This window comes from Macaca mulatta, chromosome 2, assembly GCF_049350105.2.
Source record: "Macaca mulatta isolate MMU2019108-1 chromosome 2, T2T-MMU8v2.0, whole genome shotgun sequence".
Classification (NCBI taxonomy): Eukaryota; Metazoa; Chordata; class Mammalia; order Primates; family Cercopithecidae; genus Macaca; species Macaca mulatta.
Window position 1 is genome coordinate 164,260,035 of NC_133407.1, and position 22,307 is coordinate 164,282,341.

Sequence of the window (22,307 nt, forward strand, 5' to 3'; positions counted from 1 at the left end):
TATAGGCAATTCCTGAACTCAACGTGACATTGCTCACAGATCTTTACCTTTTTATCTGCCACTTCTCCAGGAGGACTGCCATTCTCCCACAAAGCCCCTATGCCTTTGAGGAGTCTTGGCTGAAACCCCAAGCTCTTTGCAAAGCTTTTCTTGGTATTGACACCACCACCATCCAACAGAATTCATTGGTGTTGCATGCTATCTCTGGACCTTGGACATACTTTTAATATTGCATTTATTGTAACAAATGGTAATTACTGTATTTTCTTGGTGTCTCCTCTCTTCTACTAGACTCTGAGACTTTGTAACCACAGCATCTGTCTAGTTCTTAGCAAACAATAAGCACAGGGTTGGATGCTGACGCATGACTTCATGACTTAGGCTCCCTCACTTAGCAATGACGTGACCCTAGGCGACACCTCCTAATCTATACTCATCTGTAAAATGGGGGTGATAACTTGTACATGGTTATTACATGGAGTCCAAGAGACAACAAGAAGGATCAGTAGCACAGTGCCCGCACCTCGTAGCCGCTAGCTGACTGAGGCCAAGGGAGGAAATGCGTTGGCCAATACTGGCCGGAAGGGGCGGGACCGCGAGTCAAGAGGAGCAGGCGAGCCCCACTGCGCAGGTGCAAATGGGAGGGGTTAGCGTGCCGGCTGGTTCCGGGGGCCCACTCGCGGCTGGGGCGGACCGCGGTCGCGTAGCTGACGTCATCGCTGTGCGCTGCCACGTCTGCTCAGCTCCGCGGTAATGGAGGCTGGGGATGGGTGCTGAAGGTACCAGGCTCTGGCTCTAGCTTTAGCTCTGGCACTGGAACTGCCTCGGAGTCTGGGTCTGAGTCTTGCAGCCCGAAGCCTGGACACCTTTTCTTGATTCTCTAGGCGGGGGCTGTCTGCGTGCAAGCAGCTGGTTTGCAGCGTTTCAACGCGGGGAGGGAGTTCCCTTACCTGGGGTCCAGTCTGTAAAGTTGTCGCCGCTTTCTAGGGATCCCGCCCCACCGGCTGGGACTTTTCCATGCGTGAGTATTACTGAGCTGCCGTAAGGTCCTGCTGTCCTGGACCTGCCTCGGCCCTCTTGGATATGCGGCGGAGACTGCTTTGTCCACTTCTCTGCCCACTTCTCTGCGGACTTCTCTTTGGGACCAGTCTGTTGAAGTTTGTGGTCTCCTGCAGTCCACCCCACCCCACCCACCCCATACTCTCACCTCTTCCGTCCCAGGTTTTTCCCTGCACTTTTCTTTCCCTTTGCTCGTTAATGGAGCAAGGACCAGCAGCCCCTGCATCCAGCGGTTTGAATGCTTTGTTTCACTTGGGATTAGTTTACAGCCGAAGGCTGTTAGGAATAGGGAGCACTTGAAAACAAGGGTTTTTCCAGTGTCATCCTTGGGGTTTTAGGTATTGTTTAGGAAACATTGGTATCCGTATTGGCAGAATCATGATATTTGCCGTAGAATGATGAAAATAACTTTTTTTTTTTTTGTCTCCAGTGAGGATCTTTATCTTTTACTTGCCTCTTAATCTTGCAGTTTCAGTAATTTCTATATGATTTTACACCAGCTTTTCTGGAGCGGACATCCACTTAAAGAGTTACTTTCAATATTTTAACCCTAACATATAGAGATACCACTTGAACAGTTTTACTTTTAAACAGTTAAGAGAACTACTGGTACCGTTTCATTCCACTTCCTCAGTCCTGACAACCTCTACAGAACAGGGAACACTTTTTTTTCCCCCACAGTGAAGAAACACACTCAGAAGTTAATTTATTCGGATAAGGTCAGATAATATGTGACCATCTGAACTCACAACCCATATCCCTTGATAACAAAACCTAACGTTTTATAAAATGCCGATTCTTCTATATTTCAAGGAATTTAATTGTGAAACATTGAGCAGGAAATGTATAAGGTGTGATGTTTCTTGTAAACTTCTGTCTGATTATAGTATCTTACATATGATACAAATCAATTGACGAAAGACACAAATCATGACTTGCCTAAAGCTTAACAGACCTTAGATCAGAACTTAGGGTTTGACCCATTAGAGTCTGAATGGTCCTTTAATTCGAATAATGTAGGTAGTAGACACTGGGAACATTCGTTTGAAAATCTTTTGTAAGGCCTGCTCACTCAGTTTTTCTCGTTGTTTTGTTGCCTACTTTAAAAATAGTCTACTGATATTTATATGTTTTTGTTATCGTTCAGAGTTGAAACTGGTTGACAACCATTAACCTGGGTTGCAACTACAGGTGGCACTGGAAGCAGACTGGTTCCTGGACATGCCCGGTGGAAGGAGGGGCCCTAGTCGGCAACAGCTAAGCCGTTCAGCTTTACCTTCTTTGCAGACTTTGGTTGGTGGGGGCTGTGGCAATGGCACAGGCTTGAGAAACAGGTAAAGAAAAAATAAGGCTATATTTAATTTGTAATGTCCTATCATCAGTCAGACGAACATAAAAGTCATCTTGTCATTCAGATATTTGCTTATTGAGATTAATTCTTGACACTGAGGTAGAAATCCTGCCTTTGAAGACAAAATTCAGAATTTCAAAATACTTTGGAGGTAAAAAGATGTGATATGGGGCCCACAAAGTGAAAGCAGTCCCATTCTTTCTTTTGGCTGATCATCTAAATTCTAGTTATCCCCTTTTTATCTATTAGAAGAAGGGAGAAGTGAATGAAAATACAAGGCAAGTGTGATGGTTTATCTACTTATAAGCATTCTTTTTTTAGAGGGCAAATTAAAACTCCCAGCTGAAATTATAAGTCAGATTCCATCAAGGGTTTTAAATTGTCAAAAAATTGTTTGGTCTTAATAAACGTTAGCTGTTTATTAGCTGGGGTAGCTCATGCCATCAGGAGGTTTGATAATGTAGCAGTGCAAAGAGATGCTTTTACCTAATCAAGTATTTGCTCAAGATAATTTCTGCCAGCTAATTTCTCCTTCCTCCCTGAAAAAAGTTTTTCTCTTGCCTTGATTTTAATTTTCAGAGCTAGCAATCAGTACTACTGTGTTTTCAGGCCTATCTGATGGCATTAATGCACTTTTGTTTTCTAGGCCTGACCTTTGCCCTTTTTTTCCTGACTTTCCAATCCCTCTTCCAATCTTTAAAATTAGTTCTGATCTCATCATTTCAGTCGAGCTCTCCCTGAAATTCCAGTTTGAAGGGATTTTTCCAGTCTCCGATTCTCATACTAATTTTTAATCCAAGTTTTGTTTATGTATGTATATAGAACTAGTTTATGCTAGAGTATTTTTTACTCTGCTGTTTGTTGGATTTCCTTATTTTAAAAATGGTGATACTGTTTGCATCATAGCAGAATGTTGAAATAAATGAAGTAGTAAATTGCAGTAACTTTAAAAAACTTTACTGAATTTTACAAATTTTCTACATATATTAAGTATTATTTTATATGTTTAAAAATAAGAAAGAATATGCGAAAATGCTTTTGAAGAAAAGTACTATCTAATATAGGTATTGAGATAAAAGTTGTTTGCTATTTGAGGTACATACCTTAATTTTATTAATATATACTATCAACTTATTGATTCAGTACTTTCAAGTTGTGATAGAAAATCCTAGCTGTCCCTAACTAGGATTCTAGCTAGCTAAAAAATTCTAACTTTGCCTCTGTATTAACTCTAGCAGTTCTTTGTACATTCTCTTTGACTTTGGCTTTGAGGATTCCTCTAGATAATTATGTTCTCAGTTAAAAATGTTCTCAAACTGTCCCATGAAATTGCTCTTCAGTGTCTCAGGTGTTGCTGTAGGAGGGCTTAGAAGGGAAAATGGATCAGGCAGGCCTAATAGTCTAGGCTTGAGGTTTCCTAGTCTTCTCTTAATTAGACTGACTTATTTTCCTATGTGTTTTAAATATTAAGATACTATGTAAAATATTATGGGGAAAGGAAAATAAAGTGTTCTGCTATTAAAAAGAACTGAAAGCCAATGAAAATGTCATTTGTAGATGCTTCTGCTTGCACTTGGAGTCTGCAGATGATTTACTGGGAAGAAGTAGGAACATTTGGAAAATACCTGTGCTCTTGACTGGGTTTGGTATTCTTTTCTCTGCCTTCACTGTAGCTCTTCTATCCTGGTATTAGAGGTTCCAACCGTGGTTGCTTTAATCTGCCTTTCTCTTCTCCTTTAACGTATGTTTATTTAGCAATTAACTTGTGGGGAGGGAGAGAGTGGGTAGAAGAAAGTATTTTCAACATTTTAAAATGAAAGAAATAATTGTTTATGGTTTGAAAAGTTACCAAGATTATTATTATTGAGTGATTATTTTGTGACATGTTTACCTAGAGAAATTGGGAAAAAGAAAGCTTTATATTTGTTTCTTGGTAGGAAGCAAGCAGCTGGAATAATTTGTTATAAAAGACCTGGGGAGGAGGTATAAAAGCATGAAAGAACCAGCAGATAGCTTATAATATAGTTTTAGGAAGGATATATAGAAAGAAGGAGTGTCCAGATGAGGAGAACTCACTTCTGGAGTGTCTGTAGAGTATTGGAGGGAAATAGATAATTGCTTAAGTATTATATACTTTTGGATGATACATTTGATTCTGCAAGACCGACATAGGTCAACTGGAGAGGAGAGCATTTGCCCCTGTTTGGTAGGTGGTTGTGGTCTGATTGGTGAAGTTAAACTCTAGAATGTCAAGGAGCTAGATTGGTAACACAGTCAAGATTGAAATTGTAGTTCCTTGTCCTGCTTTCCACCTTTAGGGAGCAGGGATTTGTTCTTGCAACAGTGTGTTATAGAGTATTATCCTTTTAAAAAGGGAAGATATATTGTGTATTTCTGGATTTCTTAGAGAGCTCCTGATTGAGGGAGAATCTTATTTGAGAAGAACTGTTTTTTCCTTTGCTTATATATACTTTGTTAATAATATCACCTGAACATGTCCAAATGACCACTGCTTTCCCTATCTCTTCTATTCCTCTTTAGGCCTTTGAATCTTTCTTCCTTCATCCATTTGCTTCCCTAAATTGTGCTGCTTGCTCACTCCATAACAATCAGTCTCAGGCCTGCTGTGTTAACCCTTTCCCACACACAAACTTTATATGCAAGGACAAAACACAGGTGTTTAGCATAAACCACATTGTTTATATAAACAGTTTAGGCACAGTGAGCCATTCTTGTTATTTAGGGAAAGTTTATCTCACTGTAGGGAACTGTTTACTAGTCATGGTTCCCAGATGTAAGCCTTGTAAGCAGGCCTTCCTAAGAGTAGCTATGCTGAACACCTGCTTTCCTTTTGGAAGTCTAGAATTTTGGTACTGCGAGGAAGAAGGTGCCCATGTGGCCAGCCCCCAATAAAAACCCTGGACATCAAGTCTCTAATGAGCTTTCCTGGTTGAATAGCACTTCACATGTGTTGTCACAACTCATTGCTAGAGAATTTATATGGGTTCTGAACAGATTCTTAAATCTGTTTTTATATATATATATATATATATATATATATGTGTATGTATTTTTGTTTTGTTTTGTTTTTGAGATGGAGTTTTGCTCTTGTTGCCCAGGCTGTAGTGCAATGGTGCTATCTTGGCTCACTGCAACCTCCGCCTCCTGGGTTCAAGCGATTCTGCCTCAGCCTCCCGAGTAGCTGGGATTACAGACTTGAGCCACCATACCCGACTAATTTTGATCCACCCGCTTCGGCCTCCCGAAGTGCTGGGATTACAGGTGTGAGCCACTGCGCCCAGCCCTATTTTTAATATTCTATTAGAGGAATAACACTTAAATTTGTTCCTAAATAATACCTCTGTGACTGATTTTCTGAGATATATTGACTAAATCTGTTTATTTTAGTTTTAAAAATGATCATATCTCTTCTCAAGTTTTCAACTTTATAGATCAGATAGAGAAGACATAATCTCATAGATTCTTTTTTATTTATATAGGAGTATTTTTTTTCCACTGATGCTCCAGATCTCTAGATCTCGTTTATTTTATTTATTTATTTTTATTTCTTTATTTTTGAGACAGAGTCTTGTTCTGTCACCAGGCTGGAGTGCAGTGGCACAATCTCGGCTCATTGCCATGTCTGCCTCCTTGGTTCAGGCAATTCTCGTGCCTTAGCCTCCCGAGTAGCTAGGATTACAGGCACATGCCACCACACCCAGCTAATTTTGTATTTTTAGTAGAGACAGGGTTTCACCATGTTGGCCAGGCTGGTCTCAAACTCCTGACCTCGTGATCCGCCTGCCTCAGCCTCCCAAAGTGCTGGGATTACAGGCATGAGCCACTGCACCCAGCCAGATCTCGTTTTATGTGACTTTGGTCTCTCTGTTTTCTGGTTTGACGTTTAATAGTCAAGGCTGTATAGAGTATGACAAGTGTAGGTCTTTTCTACTTTGTTTTGAATATCTTTTTTGAGGCCTAGCATTTTATTGACTTTGTTAATGGTAAAAACACGTTTGTCTGCTTCACTTGGGAAAAATTCTGTAAGAACCTTTTAACCATTAAGTCATAACAAGTAATTTAGCATGTGTTCCCCCTTAGCGTATTTTTGACTGAAGGGAAATAAGAATTTTTAGTTTGTCTGGAGTAGAGGCTTGTAACCTTGTAACTTCTCATCAGAGTTTTTAATTTCATAAATCAACTGGAGTGAGGGAGTAGATTGGCTTCTTGTTGTAATCCTCTTCATGCAAGTCTACCAACTTGTAAACTTCAGAGGCTGCCTTTCGTGTTGTGTTTTGTGGAGTGGTGCCTTCTGGAGTTTTTACAGTGCTGTGGCCCACCTCAAAGACTGGTTTGTGATTGAGCAGGTATGGTTCTGAGACCTACTGGTGGTTCACAATGTATTACTTGGTAGGCTTGTTCTATTGGAGTATACTCTGGGAATGAGAAGAAGAAACTTATAATTTTTTCCATACCCTCCTCCACCAGTTCCTGTTCTTCCCTTCTAGGTCTTCTGAGTTTCTGCCATAGTATTCTTAACTGTTCAGAATGAGCAGAGTTCATATTCCCATGAGTCACTTAAAGTACTGTAAGTGCTACATACCAGTTTCTATATTTGGAAATTTTAGAGTAGAATGGTAACGCTAGTTTTGTTCCTTCTCTCAAATCTTCTTTGGAAGTATCTAAGCTAAGCTTCTTTTCTTTGGTCTGTAAATAACAGTAGACCCTTAGATCTCTGTAAGTATTCCCAGGCATATAAACAAAGGAAACTTTTCTCTTACTTCCTTCTTATACCTTTAGATAGCCTGGTTATTTCTAATCTGTAAAAGAGCATGGAAGAAAGAACAATAAGAAGATAGGGATTAAAATATCTGCATCTTTTTGTGTTTTAAGGGATATCTTTTTTTCATAACTATATTGGTCTACTGCCTTCTCAACCTAAAGATACATATTTGCAGTGAACTAAGAAGAGTATAGTCTCTGTTCTTAAGATTATGATCTGGTAGACAACACATAGATGTATACAAAAAATTATGTAACAATGTGAAAAGTATAGTAATAAAGGTATAGTTAAGTATTATGGTGGCACAGAGGAGAGATGAATCAGTTTTGATGGAGTAGAATAAGCTTCACAGAGAATGTGTTTGAGTGGCTTAAAAATCTTGAAGAAGGAGTAAAAAAAGTTTTGAAGGATTTTGTCAGTAAATATGTATGTGAGAAGTTAAGGAAAGTGATTATGGAAGGTGATTAGTACATTTAAAGGGAATAACATATGCAAAAGAAGAGCATATATGTTCCAGAAAGCAAATAGCATAAGTATCATATAGGGTACATGTGAAGGAGTGATGAGGTGAAACTAGTCTGTTAAGCTGAGGGACCTCATAGGGCTACTAAAAATTTTTGGCTATTACCCCACTATTAGTAGAGAGCCATTAAATGTTTTTAGGTAAGAGTAACACTATTAAGAGTTTTACCTTAGAAAGATCCCTGAAAACAGGTTGGAGAGTTTGGTGAAAGTGGAATTGAGTATAGGAGGATTACTGCAATAGTTTAGGTGAAAATAGTAAATGCTTGAACTAAAGCAAATGAGATTAAAGAGGAAGGTACAGTTTGGACAAAGTTTTATAAAGTGGAATCTAGGAGATTTAGAGAGTGATTGGACATTGAGAGGCAGAAGAAAAGTTTTTTTTTGTTTTTGTTGGTTTTTTTTGTTTTTTTTTGAGATGGAGTCTCGCTCTGTCACCCAGAATGGAGTGCAGTGGTGCGTTCTCAGCTCACTGCAACCTCCGCCTCCCAGGTTCAAGCAATTCTCCTGCCTCAGCCTCCCAAGTAGCTGTAATTACAGGTGTCCACCACCGTGCCTGGCTAATTTTTGTATTTTTAGTAGAGACAAGGTTTCGCCATGTTGGTCAGGCTGGTCTTGAACTCGTGACCTCAGGTGTTCCGCCCGCCTTGGCCTCTCAAAGTGCTGGGATTACAGGCGTGAGCCACCGTGCCCGGCCAAGAGAAGTTTTAATATGACTCCCAGGTTTCTGATGTGGGTAGCTAACTTGAGTGGGCCATGAACTAAGGTCAGGACTATAAGAGGGAAGAACACAGAGATGTCCAGTAAAGATTTGAATAATGTGTCTGTAATTTAGCAGTGAGCTCTATGGTGAGAAATTACAGTCTTCATCATGTAGGAAATAATGGAGGCCATAGCTGCATCTTAGATCACTGACAATGTGTGAAGGGAGAAGGTAAGAGGATCCCAGGAAGGAGTCTTGCGGGGAAAGCCAACAGTGAAGGGATAGATGGAGGAGACAGCAGGAGCCCTTTATGTTCTGTGACAGAGGAGGTTATGACCATTGAGTTAACCATAGTTTTCTCTTTCAGGAATGGTAGTGCTATTGGCCTTCCAGTCCCACCTATCACAGCCTTAATCACCCCAGGTCCTGTTCGTCATTGCCAAATTCCTGACTTGCCTGTGGATGGGAGCCTACTCTTTGAATTCCTTTTTTTCATCTACCTGTTGGTTGCTCTTTTCATTCAGTACATCAACATTTATAAAACAGTGTGGTGGTATCCTTACAATCATCCTGCTTCTTGTACATCACTGGTAAGTCTTACTCAGCCTTTAAGTTCTTTATGTTAGTTACCCAAGAAACTACCTGGAAAGCTTTCTGTAGAAATTGTTTTTCTTAGTAATTTTTCTTTCAATAAAATATTTTTTTCTAGACCACAGATTACTTTCAGAAATAAAATTTCATAAGATTGTTAAAATATAAGTACTATCAGGGGAAGTAAAAATGTAAATGAAAATGCAGAAAACATTTAAATAATTTATTATAATATCACAGAAAGGTTTTGGTATTTAGTTTTCTCTGCACCATTTTAAATTTGTAAGTATAAGGTGTCAGTGTTACTACATTCTAACAACTTTACCCTTTTAATGGCTGAATTAGGATAATGGTAGCTTCTGTAACAAATAAACTCTGAGGCAGTTGTCCTGGTTGCCAGGAGTTCTTCCATGTGATCAATCAGGGGACCCAAGCTGATGGAGATTCTATTGTCTTCCACCATGTGACCTCTAAGGTGGTTGTGACCCATCCCTGTCAGCCAGAAGGGGAAAGAGCTTAGGGCAATATAAAGGAGAGTTTCTTATGGGCCAGGCTTGCATCATTTCCACACATGTCCACTCCTAACTACAAGAGAAGCTAAATATAGTCCTTTAGCTGGGTACATAGTGAACTTAAATAAAATTGGGTTCTGTCACACAAGTGAAGTTGAGAAATTGGCTGTCTTTGGTGAGGTACATAAAAATGTATTGTAGATTTCTTCTGTTCTCTTTCCATTTATTAAGAGTACCATGATAGGCCAGGCGCGGTGGCTCACACCTGTAATCCCAGCACTTTGGTAGGCCGAGGCAGGCAGATCACGAGGTCAGGAGATCAAGACCTGGCTAACATGGTGCAACCCCGTCTCCACTAAAAATACAAAAAATTAACCGGGCATGGTGGCGGGTGCCTATAGTCCCAGCTACTCGGGAGGCTGAGGCAGGAGAATAGCGTGAACCTGGGAGGCGGAGCTTGCAGTGAGCCGAGACCGAGCCATTGCACTCCAGCCTGGGCAACAAAGCGAGACTCCATCTCAAAAAAAAAAAAAATACCGTGATAGTCTTGATGCAGAGAAGGTTCACCATAGATGGATATATAAAAAAATATTGGTAAGGCCTGGGCATGGTGGCTCATGCCTATAATCCCAGCACTTTGGGAGGCGAAGGCGGGAGGATTGCTTGAGCCTAGGAATTTGAGACCAGCCTAGGCGACATAGTGAGACTTTGTCTCTACAAAAAATAAACAAAATTAGCTGGGCTTGGTAGTGCACACTTGTGGTCCTGGCTTCTGGGGAAGCTGAAGTGAGAGGATTGCCTGAGCCTGGGAGATAGAGACTGCAGTAAGCTACGATTGTGGCCACCATACTCCAGCTTGGGTGACAGAATAAGACCCTGTCTCAAAAAAAAAAAAAAAGAAAAAAGAAAAAAAAATGAAATTTAAAAATGTAAGTATATGTATTGTTAAGGCTAGTCAGATGACTTGATGGGTAGGTTGTTGGCAATGGCAGATTTGAATGGGTGATAGAGAGATGCTCTAGGCAAAAGAAGACTGTCTTCTTATATATGTGTTTGGGACTAATAAAGATTAGAAAGCCTTCCTAGCCTGGTGAACATAGAAAGGAAATGTGGGCCAAAATCCTTAAGATAGTATGGAAAGAGAATAAAAATTTTTGTTTTAAATATTTGTATCATTTGGTTGTTCCTGGTATTAACTATTAAGAATTTTCTTGCTGTATTGACCTTCTGTCTACTTAATATCATGTGATAAGAATGTCAGTTTCTGTATTGGAAAATTGCAATGATTTAGTGCCAATTTTTTTTTAATAGTCTTTCTTTCTTACCCGGATTATGAGCTTATTGAGTGTAGGAACTGTACTTCGTTCATCCTTTTTGGCCATGGTGTTTTAAAGAGAAGAAGTTGGATTAGATATTCTTTAAGGCCTTTTCCAGGTATATAGTTATATAAATAAATACTCATTGTCTTAACAGTGTCAGTAACAAACACACATTAAAATATTTAGTAGATTCTTCTTTTTTTTTTTTTTTGAGATGGAGTCTTGCGCTCTGTCGCCCAGGTTGGAGTGCAGTGGTGCAGTCTCAGCTCACTGCAAGCTCCGCCTCCCAGGTTTATACCATTCTCCTGCCTCAGCCTGCCGAATAGCTGAGACTACAGGCGCCTGCCCTCATGCCCGGCTACCTTTTTTTTTTTTTTGTATTTTTAATAGAGACGGGGTTTCACAGTGTTAGCCAGGATGGCTCCTGACCTCGTGATCCGCCCGCCTTATCCTCCCAAAGTGCTGGGATTACAGGTGTGAGCCACTGTGCCTGGCCAATATTTAGTAAATTCTTTACAAGTATTATCTCATTTACTCTTTATAAAAATGAGTAGGTACCATTATATGACTCCCATTTTATAAATGAATGTAAGACCTATAAACTGGTTCAAAAATCACATAGTGGCATAGTGAGTGCCCAAGTCCAGACCAATCTACTGTGCTTTACTTCTTGTTTTAGTCCTATATTTATTCCGTAAGTTCTTCTTGGGTAGTTCATTATAAAATTTCTATTTGGTTTGACATTCCCCTGGAAACTTCTCATGTGTTGAATTTTCAGTGTCATCAAAGAGTTCTTTGCCCAGTCTAACATATCTGACTATAGCTCTTTAGAAAGTTACCTACAAATACTGCCTTGAAACAGAGGGAGCCAGTGTTCTTGTCATAATCAGGAACCTGCTGCTACAGCTGCTGACTCCAGAATTAATGCTTCCTTTGCTTTGACCCTTACCACCAAAAATGGATGCCTTTTGCTACCTTTTCCCCTAACTTCACTCACTTCTGAATTCAAGTTTTATATGATGCCTGTGGTTGACAGAACCGAAATCATATCTAGAGTCTGAGTGCAAGAAAGTTTGGAAATGTCATTTTTAGCTTTCCAGCCTCTGCAATAGAGGAACGCACACTTAACGGAGGTTGTAGAGTAGATTGGCTCACTTATCTGATGCACATAATCTTTGCTAACACAAAGCTTAAAATTGGGTTGTGAAGCCAAGAGTAACATGTGAAATAGCAAATATGAGTTTAGCCTGTGAATCTCAAAGGAGCCTGTATCAGTGAGTTGTTCAAAGATAGAATGGACTGCTGGAGATCAAGTTATTTCCCATCACTGAAGGTATTGAAGCGTGGAAGGTGCTTACCTGACCAGGAGGCTCTAGCAAGGACTTCTGTCCCAAATATGTGGTCTGTCTTTTAAGTTTTGTTCTATTATGAGTGTCTGGGTCAGACACTCATAATAAATTTGTCAGATTTATATATTAGGTTTTTATTTTTCCATTTCAAGATCTTAATATCAAAAAGAAAATGTGGACACCTGAATATGTGAAGTATTCTAGCTGTCAACCAATTAACTGAATGAGTCTTAACCCTAAGAAACATAAAAGCTAGAAGTAGTAAATTATTCAGAATAGGAATAGAGGGCTCTGATTAATCAAATATTCTGGGTTACAAAGAGTTAATCATAACCACATTACCATGTTCATTGATTTGGTTATAACATGATTTGCTTAACAAAAAGATGTATTAGGCACTTAAATATTTTGATTTTTTTTTTTGAGACGGAGTTTCACTCTGTCACCAGGCTGGAGTGCAGTGGTACGACTTCTGCTCACTGCAACCTCCGACTCCCTGGTTCAGCAATTCTCCTGCCTCAGCCTCCCAAGTAGCTACGATTACAGGCATGCGCCACCATGCCCAGCTAATTTTTGTATTTTTAGTAGAGGCAGGGTTTCACCATGTTGGCCAGGATGGTCTTGATCTCCTGACCTCATGATCCACCCACCTTGGCCTCCCAGATTGCTGGAATTACAGGCGTGAGTCACTGCACCTGGCCAATGTTTTGATTTTTAAAAATGTCTTAGATGGACTGGTGATGCATTAATAAGACCCAGACATTAGCCAGGGGTTGAGTGAATCTGCGTGCATTATTTTGGAGGAATAGGGTGAGTAGGGAGAAGTCCCAAAAATAGGAGGGGATAAATACTGTTAGAATCCATAATACTTAGAGAGGGAGAAAAGGAAATGATCTAAGGAGTGGCAAACCACTCTGTTGACATTCTGGCTGTTCTGTCTCTAAAATGTATACTCAATTTGGCCACTTCATTCCATCTCCATTGCTACTCACCCTGTTCAGTCTGTGATCATTTTTCACTTGAATTAAAAGCAAGAGCTTCTTAACTATCTTGCCCCACTATAATAATTATCTTACTCCAGCCTTCTTGCTGCCTTTTAGACACACTGGGCATATATATTCCTGTCTTAGGGCTTTTGTGATTGCTTTTTCTTCTGTCTGGGGCCCTTTGTTCCCAGAGCTTGAAATGCCGGGTGCCTTTTTGTCATTCAGCTCTCAGCCCAAATGCCATCCTCTCTGGGATAGCCTCCCTAACCACCAATTTAAATGGGCTCTGCACCTCCTTCTTAGTTATTATTTGTTCCTGTTATATTTCTTACAAGCGGTTTTAACTATTTAAAATGCTTTTGTTGGGAGCTTGTTTATTGTCGTTACTTGCCCTGCTTCTCCAAACAAATTTATTGAAGATATGGGTTTAGCTGCCATAACAGGGTGACTAAAACAAAATAGAAACTTATTTCCCTATTTAATAAAAGTTTAGGTGGATGATATAACATCAGCATGGCGACTCTTTGTATATATTGCTCTTCCATCCCCAATATACTTCTTCCAAACCATGGTCCATGGTAGTTACTCCAACTCCAGTTATCATACCTGACCAGCAGGAAGGAGAAAGAAAAGAGAAAAGGGGACAGCTCCTTTTAGAAGAGTATGGCTTAGAAGTTGTGCCTATTACTTTTTCACTCATCCCTTGGCTAAAAGTAGTTTTTGCAAGGGAGGCTGGAAAATAAACCTTTAGTTGGCTAGGAGTCAGTGCCTAGTTAAATTTTATGGTGATGCAGAAGGAATGAATAGTAATCTCTGCCATTTCCTTTCCCTCTAGCACCACAGTGGAAAGTAAGACAGGAGAGCAGGAACCTTGGCTGTCATCTTCCACGCTGTATCTTTAGTGTGAAGGAGAGTACCTGGCACATTGTGGATGCTATGTATAGATTTATTAAATTAAGTAATTGAGAAATTTAACATTTCATTCTGGAAGGAATTGTGGAAACCTATAGACCTTTTGATCATCAAAATGAAAATACATCCTGATTTTGGTGGTTCCTGGGATATTGTTGCTAAAGACTTTTCATTTGCTTATTACCACAGTTATATATACAGATCTAGACCTAGAAGGAACTGTAGATAGCATCTAGGTAAATGCTATTATTTTATAGAAGAGACCAAATGTAAGGCCTACTTCTAAATCAAACTAGAGAGAAACACTAAATGAGTATAATTGATGTACCATCTACTAGAGAGTTTAGTAGACGCCCAATTAGATTAACGTAAGCTTGCATAAGAGACCAACAACAGAAACTTCTGAAGACTGTGAATCCCAACTGATCTATTAACTTTAAGACATTATAAATATAATATTTTATATAAATTATTCTTGCCATAATTCTGCAGGTTATAACTTGTTAACTCAAAGCTGCAATCTTTACCTTTTAGTACAGTAATACTTTTGAAAAGGGAGAAGAATACATTCCAGGTAGTTTAAAATAGTGTTTAAAAACTTAAAGCAATTTGTTGTGAAAGGAGAAGTAGAAGGTACATAGTCTGTTCAAGATCTCTCATATTCCCATAATCTGTAAGGGTGTGGTGATCTAAGGAAGATCTTTTCAGGGATAAACCTCTATTCTTGTAGTAGTGCCAGCTGAATACACATCATATTTCTTTCTGATGTAGTTATTTAGTTATTTATTTCTGTTGTAGAATTTTCATCTCATTGATTATCATCTGGCAGCATTCATCACAGTGATGCTTGCGAGGAGGCTTGTATGGGCTCTCATCTCAGAGGTAACAGTTCATTCACTATATTCTATCACATGTAGCTAGAGTTAGTTACTAGAATGGGTGCAGGTTGAAAATGTGACCAGTCCCAATTTAATAAAACAGTAAATTGCTTTACTCCCATGTGAGTTCTGCCAGTACTTTAAAAAAGGTTTCCCTGCAATGTAATTTTTTAAAATTCAAGTGTCAAAAACTGTTAGAAAATTCATTTGTAGGGTCGGAGCTTGTGTTCTGTTTCTGAGTTTTTCAGTACAATTTAAAAAATTTAAATAGTTTCAGTAAAAATAGGATGAATGTCAGGTAACTATTAATATGAAGTATTATCTGTACACATACAGTTGTACCTAAAACATTCAGTTCCAGATAATATTCACTTGATACTGTTTATATATACCATTTGAGAAGATTGTTAGCAAGAAACATTTATTTGAGTTTCTTAGAATTTTTAAAAAGCAGTGACTTATCAGAATTTGTATAGGATTAATCTGAAGATTAGAATCTAAGTTTAGTGAGCAGAATGACAAAGAATAAGAATATTAAATGATCCTTTTTAAAATTAAAAGTTGTTGGCCGGGCGCGGTGGCTCAAGCCTGTAATCCCAGCACTTTGGGAGGCCGAGACGGGCGGATCACGAGGTCAGGAGATCGAGATCATCCTGGCTAAAACGGTGAAACCCCGTCTCTACTAAAAAAAAAAAATACAAAAAACTAGCTGGGCAAGGTGGCGGGTGCCTGTAGTCCCAGCTACTCGGGAGGCTGAGGCAGGAGAATGGCGTAAACCCGGGAGGCGGAGCTTGCAGTGAGCTGAGATCCGGCCACTGCACTCCAGCCTGGGCGACAGAGCGAGACTCTGTCTCAAAAACAAAAAAAAAACAAAAAAAATTAAAAGTTGTTGACAGAGCTAGCCATTGGTATCATTTTTCTTTTCTTTTCTTTTGAGATGGAGTTTCGCTCTTACTGCCAAGGCAGGAGTGCAGTGGCACAATCTCGGCTCACCACAACCTCTGTTTTCTGGGTACAAGCGATTCTCCTGCCTCAGCCTCCCAAGTAGCTGGGATTACAGGCATGCACCAGCACGCCTGGCTAATTTTGTATTTTTAGTGGAGATGGAGTTTCTCCATGTTGGTCAGGCTGGTCTCGAACTTCCGACCTCAGGTGATCCACCTGCCTCAGCCTCCCAAAGTGCTGGGATTATAGGCATGAGCCACTGCGCCTAGCCTCATTTTTCATATATTTGTAAATCCCAATGAGGCAGGGAAATGTGCTTTCTTAAAATATTGTTATCTTGTGCCCTGTGATTACAAAAACAAAAAATGTTAATTTAGCTGAAGTGGCTAATGATTTTAATCTTGGAATTTATAATTCAGTGTGAAATTTTAAATGAATAGTTACTATAATCACAAATAATTGAGAGTCAACTTGTTTTTCCCAAAACATATGTGGAAAGTCTGTGTGTGTAAGCTCTGATTTTCAGGAGCCCTATTTCTGGAAGCAGAGTAATTGGAAATACTAAGCCAAGATCTGAAAACCATTTGAAGTTAACCAAAAAGCACGGGTAGTAGGATTGCTTGTTTTTCACAGTAGGAACGTCTGTTTATAATCTTTTCTTTCAGAGTTTTTATTTAGAGGATGAAAATAGAAACTCACTTTTTAGTATATTGAGAAAGCGTGTTCTTTCTTTAGAGGATCTCAATGGAATTTTATGTTTTCATTTGTTAAAATAGGAAATGATTCTGTTTCATCCCTTCAGTTACTTGGAAATGGCTGCTTGTACCTGTCCAGTTAGTATGCCCAGTTCGTGTGTAACCCTTCAAAACTGGGGTTTCTACCTTGTTGCTGCAAAGATTATAACTTGAATGGCCTAAAAGTAGTATAGCAGCTTTTGCATAGCCTTACTTGGAATAGGCTTGCAATTTTTTTTTTTTTTTTTTTTTTGAGATGGAGACTCGCTCTGTCACCCAGGTTGAAGTGGGAGCACAGTGGCGCCATCTCAGCTTATGCAACCTCTGCTTCCCAGGCTCAGGTGGTTCTCCTGCCTCAGTCTCCCTCCTGAGTAGCTGGGATTACAGGCACCCACCACCATACCCAGCTAATTTTTGTGTTTTCAGTAGAGACAGGGTTTCACTATGTTGGCCAGGCTGGTCTCGAACTTCTGGTCTGAAATGATCCACCCACCTTGGCCTCCCAAAGTGCTGGTATTACAGGCGTGAGCCACCACGCCTGGCCAAGGCTTGCAGTTTTTAATGGGAACAGAATACTTAAAAGCTAAATTTAAACATAGTTTTATCAAAGTTTTAATTCTGTAACTTAATTTTCATCAGGAAGGAAATGTTTAAATAATTTTGGTACATCTACATAATGGAATAGCATACAGCCATTGAAAACATAAAGATGTGTTTATGTATTGACCTCCAGGGTGTTAAGTGAAAAAAGCAAGGTGCAGAACAGTGTTTAAAATGAGACAGGAGTGGCCAGGCATGGTGGCTTACGCCCCCATAGTCCCAGCACTTTGGGAGGCCGAGGCGGGTGGATCACGAGGTCAGGAGATCGAGACCATCCTGGCTAACACGGTTAAACTAAAAATACAAAAAATTAGCCGTGTGTGGTGGCGGGCGCCTGTAGTCCCAGCTACTCAAGAGGCTGAGGCAGGAGAATGGCATAAACCCGGGAGGCGCAGCTTGAAGTGAGCCGAGATCGTGCCACTGCACTCCAGCCTGGGCAACAGAGCAAGACTCCATCTCAAAAAAAAAATAAATAAATTAGGAGGAGGGAACAAAATATATTTGCTTATATATGAATAAATTGTTTCCAGAAGGACACACAAACTAATAACAGTTGCACAGTTGGTGGCTAGGAGACAGGATCAGCAGGTGGGAAGCTTTTCACTACAAGCACTGTTACATGTTTTGTGTTTTGAGTGATGTGAATGTATTACCTATTCAAAAATTTAAAATAAGAGCTGTATAGTGATTTTCTTCCTAAAGTATCTAAATTAGATGGATAAAACCTATCATAAATCATCTTTCCTTCCTTCCATTAAAATATGTTTTCCTCCTTTGTTTGCATATATCACAGAAAGGGTCCCTACCCTGAGAAAGATCAATAATATTAAAGGAGAGGCTACTGGTAATTAATTCATAAACGGAAATGCTATTCAGAGAGGACTACCTCTCCATGTAGGTAGAGTCTGTTTATTCACCTCCAGGCCAGCTCTGCCTGTTCACCTCCAGGCTAACTCTACTTACATACTTGCTTCACAAGATTAGAAATAAATTTAGCTGTTCTTTTACCAACCTGAAGCAACTTTCTTTTTAAAAATTGTTTTTCTAAATAGGAAAGTAGTATATTTTATTGAAAAAAATTTGGAAAACACTAAAATATAAAGCAGGACATTTAAAAATTGCTCACAGTCTCATTATTGAAGACCACTTTTTTGCGGGATGGAGGGCAGACGGAGTTTTGCTCTTGTTGCCCAGGCTGTAAATGGCATGATCTTGACTCACTGCAACCTCTGCTTCCTGGGTTCAAGTGATTCTCCTGCCTCAGCCTCCCAAGTAGCTGAGATTACAGGCGCCCACCACCATGCCCAGATAATTTTTGTATTTTTAATAGAGACCGGGTTTCACCATGTTGGCCCAGCTGGTCTCAAATTCCTGACCTCAGGTGATCCACCTGCCTCTGCCTCCCAAAGTGCTGGGTTTACAGGTGTGAGCCACCTCACCTGGCCAAAGACTGCATTTTGCTGTATTTTCTCCTGATCTTCGTATGCATATGAAGATTTTATATTTACATTTATTTTAATATATTTGAGAATTATTTGTATACAGTTTCATATCCTGTACTTTAAAATTAACATAATGTTACGAATATTTTTCTGCCCTTCACCTAGCGAACTCTTGCTTATCCTTTAGGTCTCAGCTTAAATATCATTTACTAACACAAGCTATCTCTAGAATAGGATCTCCTGTTGTTTACTTTCCATAGCAGCCTACTCTTCCTATAGCACTCATTACAATTATAAAAATGATTAGATATAAGTTTAATATTTGTTTTTCTTGGTTAGTCAGCTTCATCAACACAGGGGTTTTGTTTGTCTTGGTTACCACTGTGCCTCTAGGACCCAGTAAAGGGTCTGTCACATATAGCACAGTGATTAGCAGCTTGGGCTCTGGAATAAGGCAAAATTAATCAACAAATCCAAGCTCTGTGCTCTGGTGACATTGGGCAGAAGCAGTGTTTTTTATTTCTAACCCTGAACTTTTGAAAAGGAGGTAATGGAGTAACTCCAATAGCTTAAGTAACTTTACTAAGCTTTGATTTGTGAGGTAAATTGGCATGAAGGTATGTATCAGGGGAGTTATGTGAAGCTATGTGCCAGGCTATGGCTGAGAACAGCTTGAGCCATAGTTTGAGGCTTAAGCCGTTCATTATGGCATTTATTTAACTGCTTTTTTGCATTTTAAAGTAACTATATATTACATATATATGCTCTCTCTCTATATATGGTATTCAGTGTACAGTATATTGCATATATGTTATAGGTACTCCATAATATGATCTGTAAACTAAGAAACGGATATGTAGGAGGAAACTGAAAAGCTCCTATCCCCTACCATGTACTGTTGACTCTAGATATTTTTTTTCTCCTTTCTGGTTTCCAACACTGCTCTCTTAGAGGTTATGGGGATCCTCCATTTTCCCCTACATTTTGCTCATTCTCTCCTCCCTAGTTAATTTGGAAAGAAAATGGCATTGCAGAGTAAGTTATGACAAGTACTTACTATAGTTAGTCGGTTTTAAAGATTTGCAATTGAAGAAGCATATTTGAATAGCTGTGATAAAAAGAATTGGAAGTGATTATGCATTATTTCCATGTTTGCAAAAGTTAAAAAAGAAACTTATTTATATAGGGATCTGTCAGAGAAGATTAGATTATTTTTTGAAACTTCACTCATTTATTAAACATTAATTCACCAAGCAGATTAGAGGTGAGGATTCAAAGAAAAATAAAAATATCGTTACTGCTGTTGAGGCCCTTCTAGTTTAGTGGGAAGTAAGACAGATAAATTAGTGGCTCTCCATGTTTATGTACATAAAAAATCAGGCTGGGCACAGTCGCTTACGCCTGTAATCCCAGCACTTTGGGAGGTGGATGGATCATAAGGTCAGGAGTTCAAGCCAATCCTGGTCAACATGGTAAAACCCTGTCTCTACTAAAAATACAAAAATTAGCTGGACATGGTGGTGCATGCCTGTAATTCCAGCTACTCAAGAGGCTGAGGTAGGAGAATCGCTTAAACCCGGGAGGCGGAGGTTGCAGTGAGCCAAGATTGAGCCACCGCACTCCAGCCTGGGCGACGGCAACAGAGCGAGACTTCGTCACAAAAAAAAAAAAATTAAAAAAAAAATAAATAAATACATAAATAAATCACTGGTTAAGTTGTTAAAATATAGGTTGCTTGACTTTATTCCTTATCCCTGGAGAGGGAAGTTGTTAGGAGTTTACATGTCCAATTAGTAGCCCAGGTCATTCTGATGGAACAAAATAAACGATTCGTGGAACATACTTTGAGAAGCTTCAATGTAAACAAATTAGATGATATAATAAGACCTTAAAAGAGGTCTGTAGATGGCACTATCGGGTGCAAGAAGGAAACAGCTGTGCCTGGAGAAGTCTGAATTTTCAGTTATTATGAAGATAAGGTGGGATGGAGCAGTTTTTCTTTTATTTCATTTTTTAAAGACACATTTTAGCTTCCACTGAACCTATTAAGTTCTTACTTGAATCACACTACTTTTGAAGAAGATCATTTATAAAATGTTCCTTTTGGTTCTTCCAAACTTTCAGGCTACTAAGGCAGGTGCAGCATCAATGATTCACTACATGGTTCTGATATCAGCTCGCTTGGTACTACTCACTTTGTGTGGATGGGTACTTTGTTGGACCCTCGTCAATCTCTTTCGAAGCCATTCAGTCCTCAATCTCCTTTTCCTTGGCTACCCGTGAGTACTCCAGTTTTACCATTCATTAGTAAATCTTAAGAAATACTTTGGTCATGTAAACGATACTATAAAAGAGTGAAAAATGAAATTCTTCAAATATAAATGAAGCCTTTGGAAAATTGGGAAATCCATGAGCATGGTGAACATAAATTTGTTTTCTAAACTGGAGTGCAGTTGGGACAACAGGCATAAACCAGGACTACTCCTGGGGAACCTGAAATATAGGGCTGTCTTGTCAGTGGAGAGTATTTTAATTATCTCTCTTCATCAAGTAAAGGCCCCTCTTGCTGTCTATATTTGGGCAAACGGTAGTTAATTTTAGATGAATGCAGTGGTTCGAAAACCAGTCTTACTCTTAGTTGGTCATATTACTTTGATCTTCTGGTTCCTGTAACAAAATAACAATAAGTAGTCCTCCGTTATCCATGGTTTTGATTTCTGAAGTTTCAGTTACCTGCGATCAACCAAGGTCCAGAAACATTAAATAGAAATTTCCAGAAATATATGACAAATTATGTTTTAAATAATTTTAAATAATAATTTTATTTAAATAAATAATTATTTAAATAAATAATTATTTAAAATTATGTTTTAAATAATTTGTCATATATTTATGTTTTAAATAATTTGTCACTATTTATGTTTTAAATAGTGTGCTGTTCTGAGTAGTATGGTGAAATCTCTCGCCATCCCACTTTGTCCCACCAGGATGTGAATCATCTCTTTGTCCACCATGTCCATGCTGTGCTTGCTACCTGCCAATTAGTTGTTTAGTAGCAGACTTGGTTATTAGATGGACTGGCATGGTGTCACAGGACTTGTGTTCACGTGACCTTTATTTTACTTAATATGGCTCCAAAGTGTAGTTATGCTCACAATTAGGGATGCCAAAGGAAAGCTGTAAAGTGCTTCCTTTTAAGTGAAAAGGGAAAGTTCTTGACTTAATAAGGAAAGATAAAAAATCATGCTGAGGTTGCTAAGATTTACTGTAAGAATGAATCTTCTATCCATGAAATTGTAAACAGTATGTTGTTATAATTGTTCTATTTTATTATTAAATCTCTTACTGTACCTAATTTATAAGTTAAAACTTTATTGTATGTATGTATATATAGTATAGGAAAAAACAGTGTATGTAGGGTTTGGTACTATCCATGGTTTTAGGCATCCACTGGGGTGTTGGAATGTCTTCCTGCAGGTAAGAGGGTCTACTGTATGCCATATTCAAGTGCTGTAGACATGTATATGTATTATGATTGTAACTAACATTTTATTACAAAAACTTTTAAACATTCAACAAGGTTGAAAGAATTTTACAGCTATCACCAGTGTAATCCTCACC

At 39.0% G+C, this 22,307-nt stretch overlaps 1 protein-coding gene across 7 annotated transcripts in view; it reads left to right on the forward strand.

Moving 5' to 3' along the window:
* Positions 1-680: 680 nt before the first annotated feature.
* Positions 681-22,307, forward strand: part of TMEM39A (transmembrane protein 39A) — a 34,808-nt gene continuing 13,181 nt past the window's right edge. For 2 of the 7 annotated variants that reach the window (XR_013413416.1, XM_077990815.1), the window contains exons 1-6: positions 732-779; positions 885-1,021; positions 2,251-2,393; positions 8,786-9,008; positions 14,886-14,969; positions 20,811-20,965. Coding sequence is in view for 6 of the 7 variants with exons in the window: in XM_077990815.1 (XP_077846941.1) it covers positions 767-779; positions 885-1,021; positions 2,251-2,393; positions 8,786-9,008; positions 14,886-14,969; positions 20,811-20,965 (755 nt within the window). In the remaining variant the exon portion in view is untranslated. 7 annotated transcript variants of the gene reach the window in all.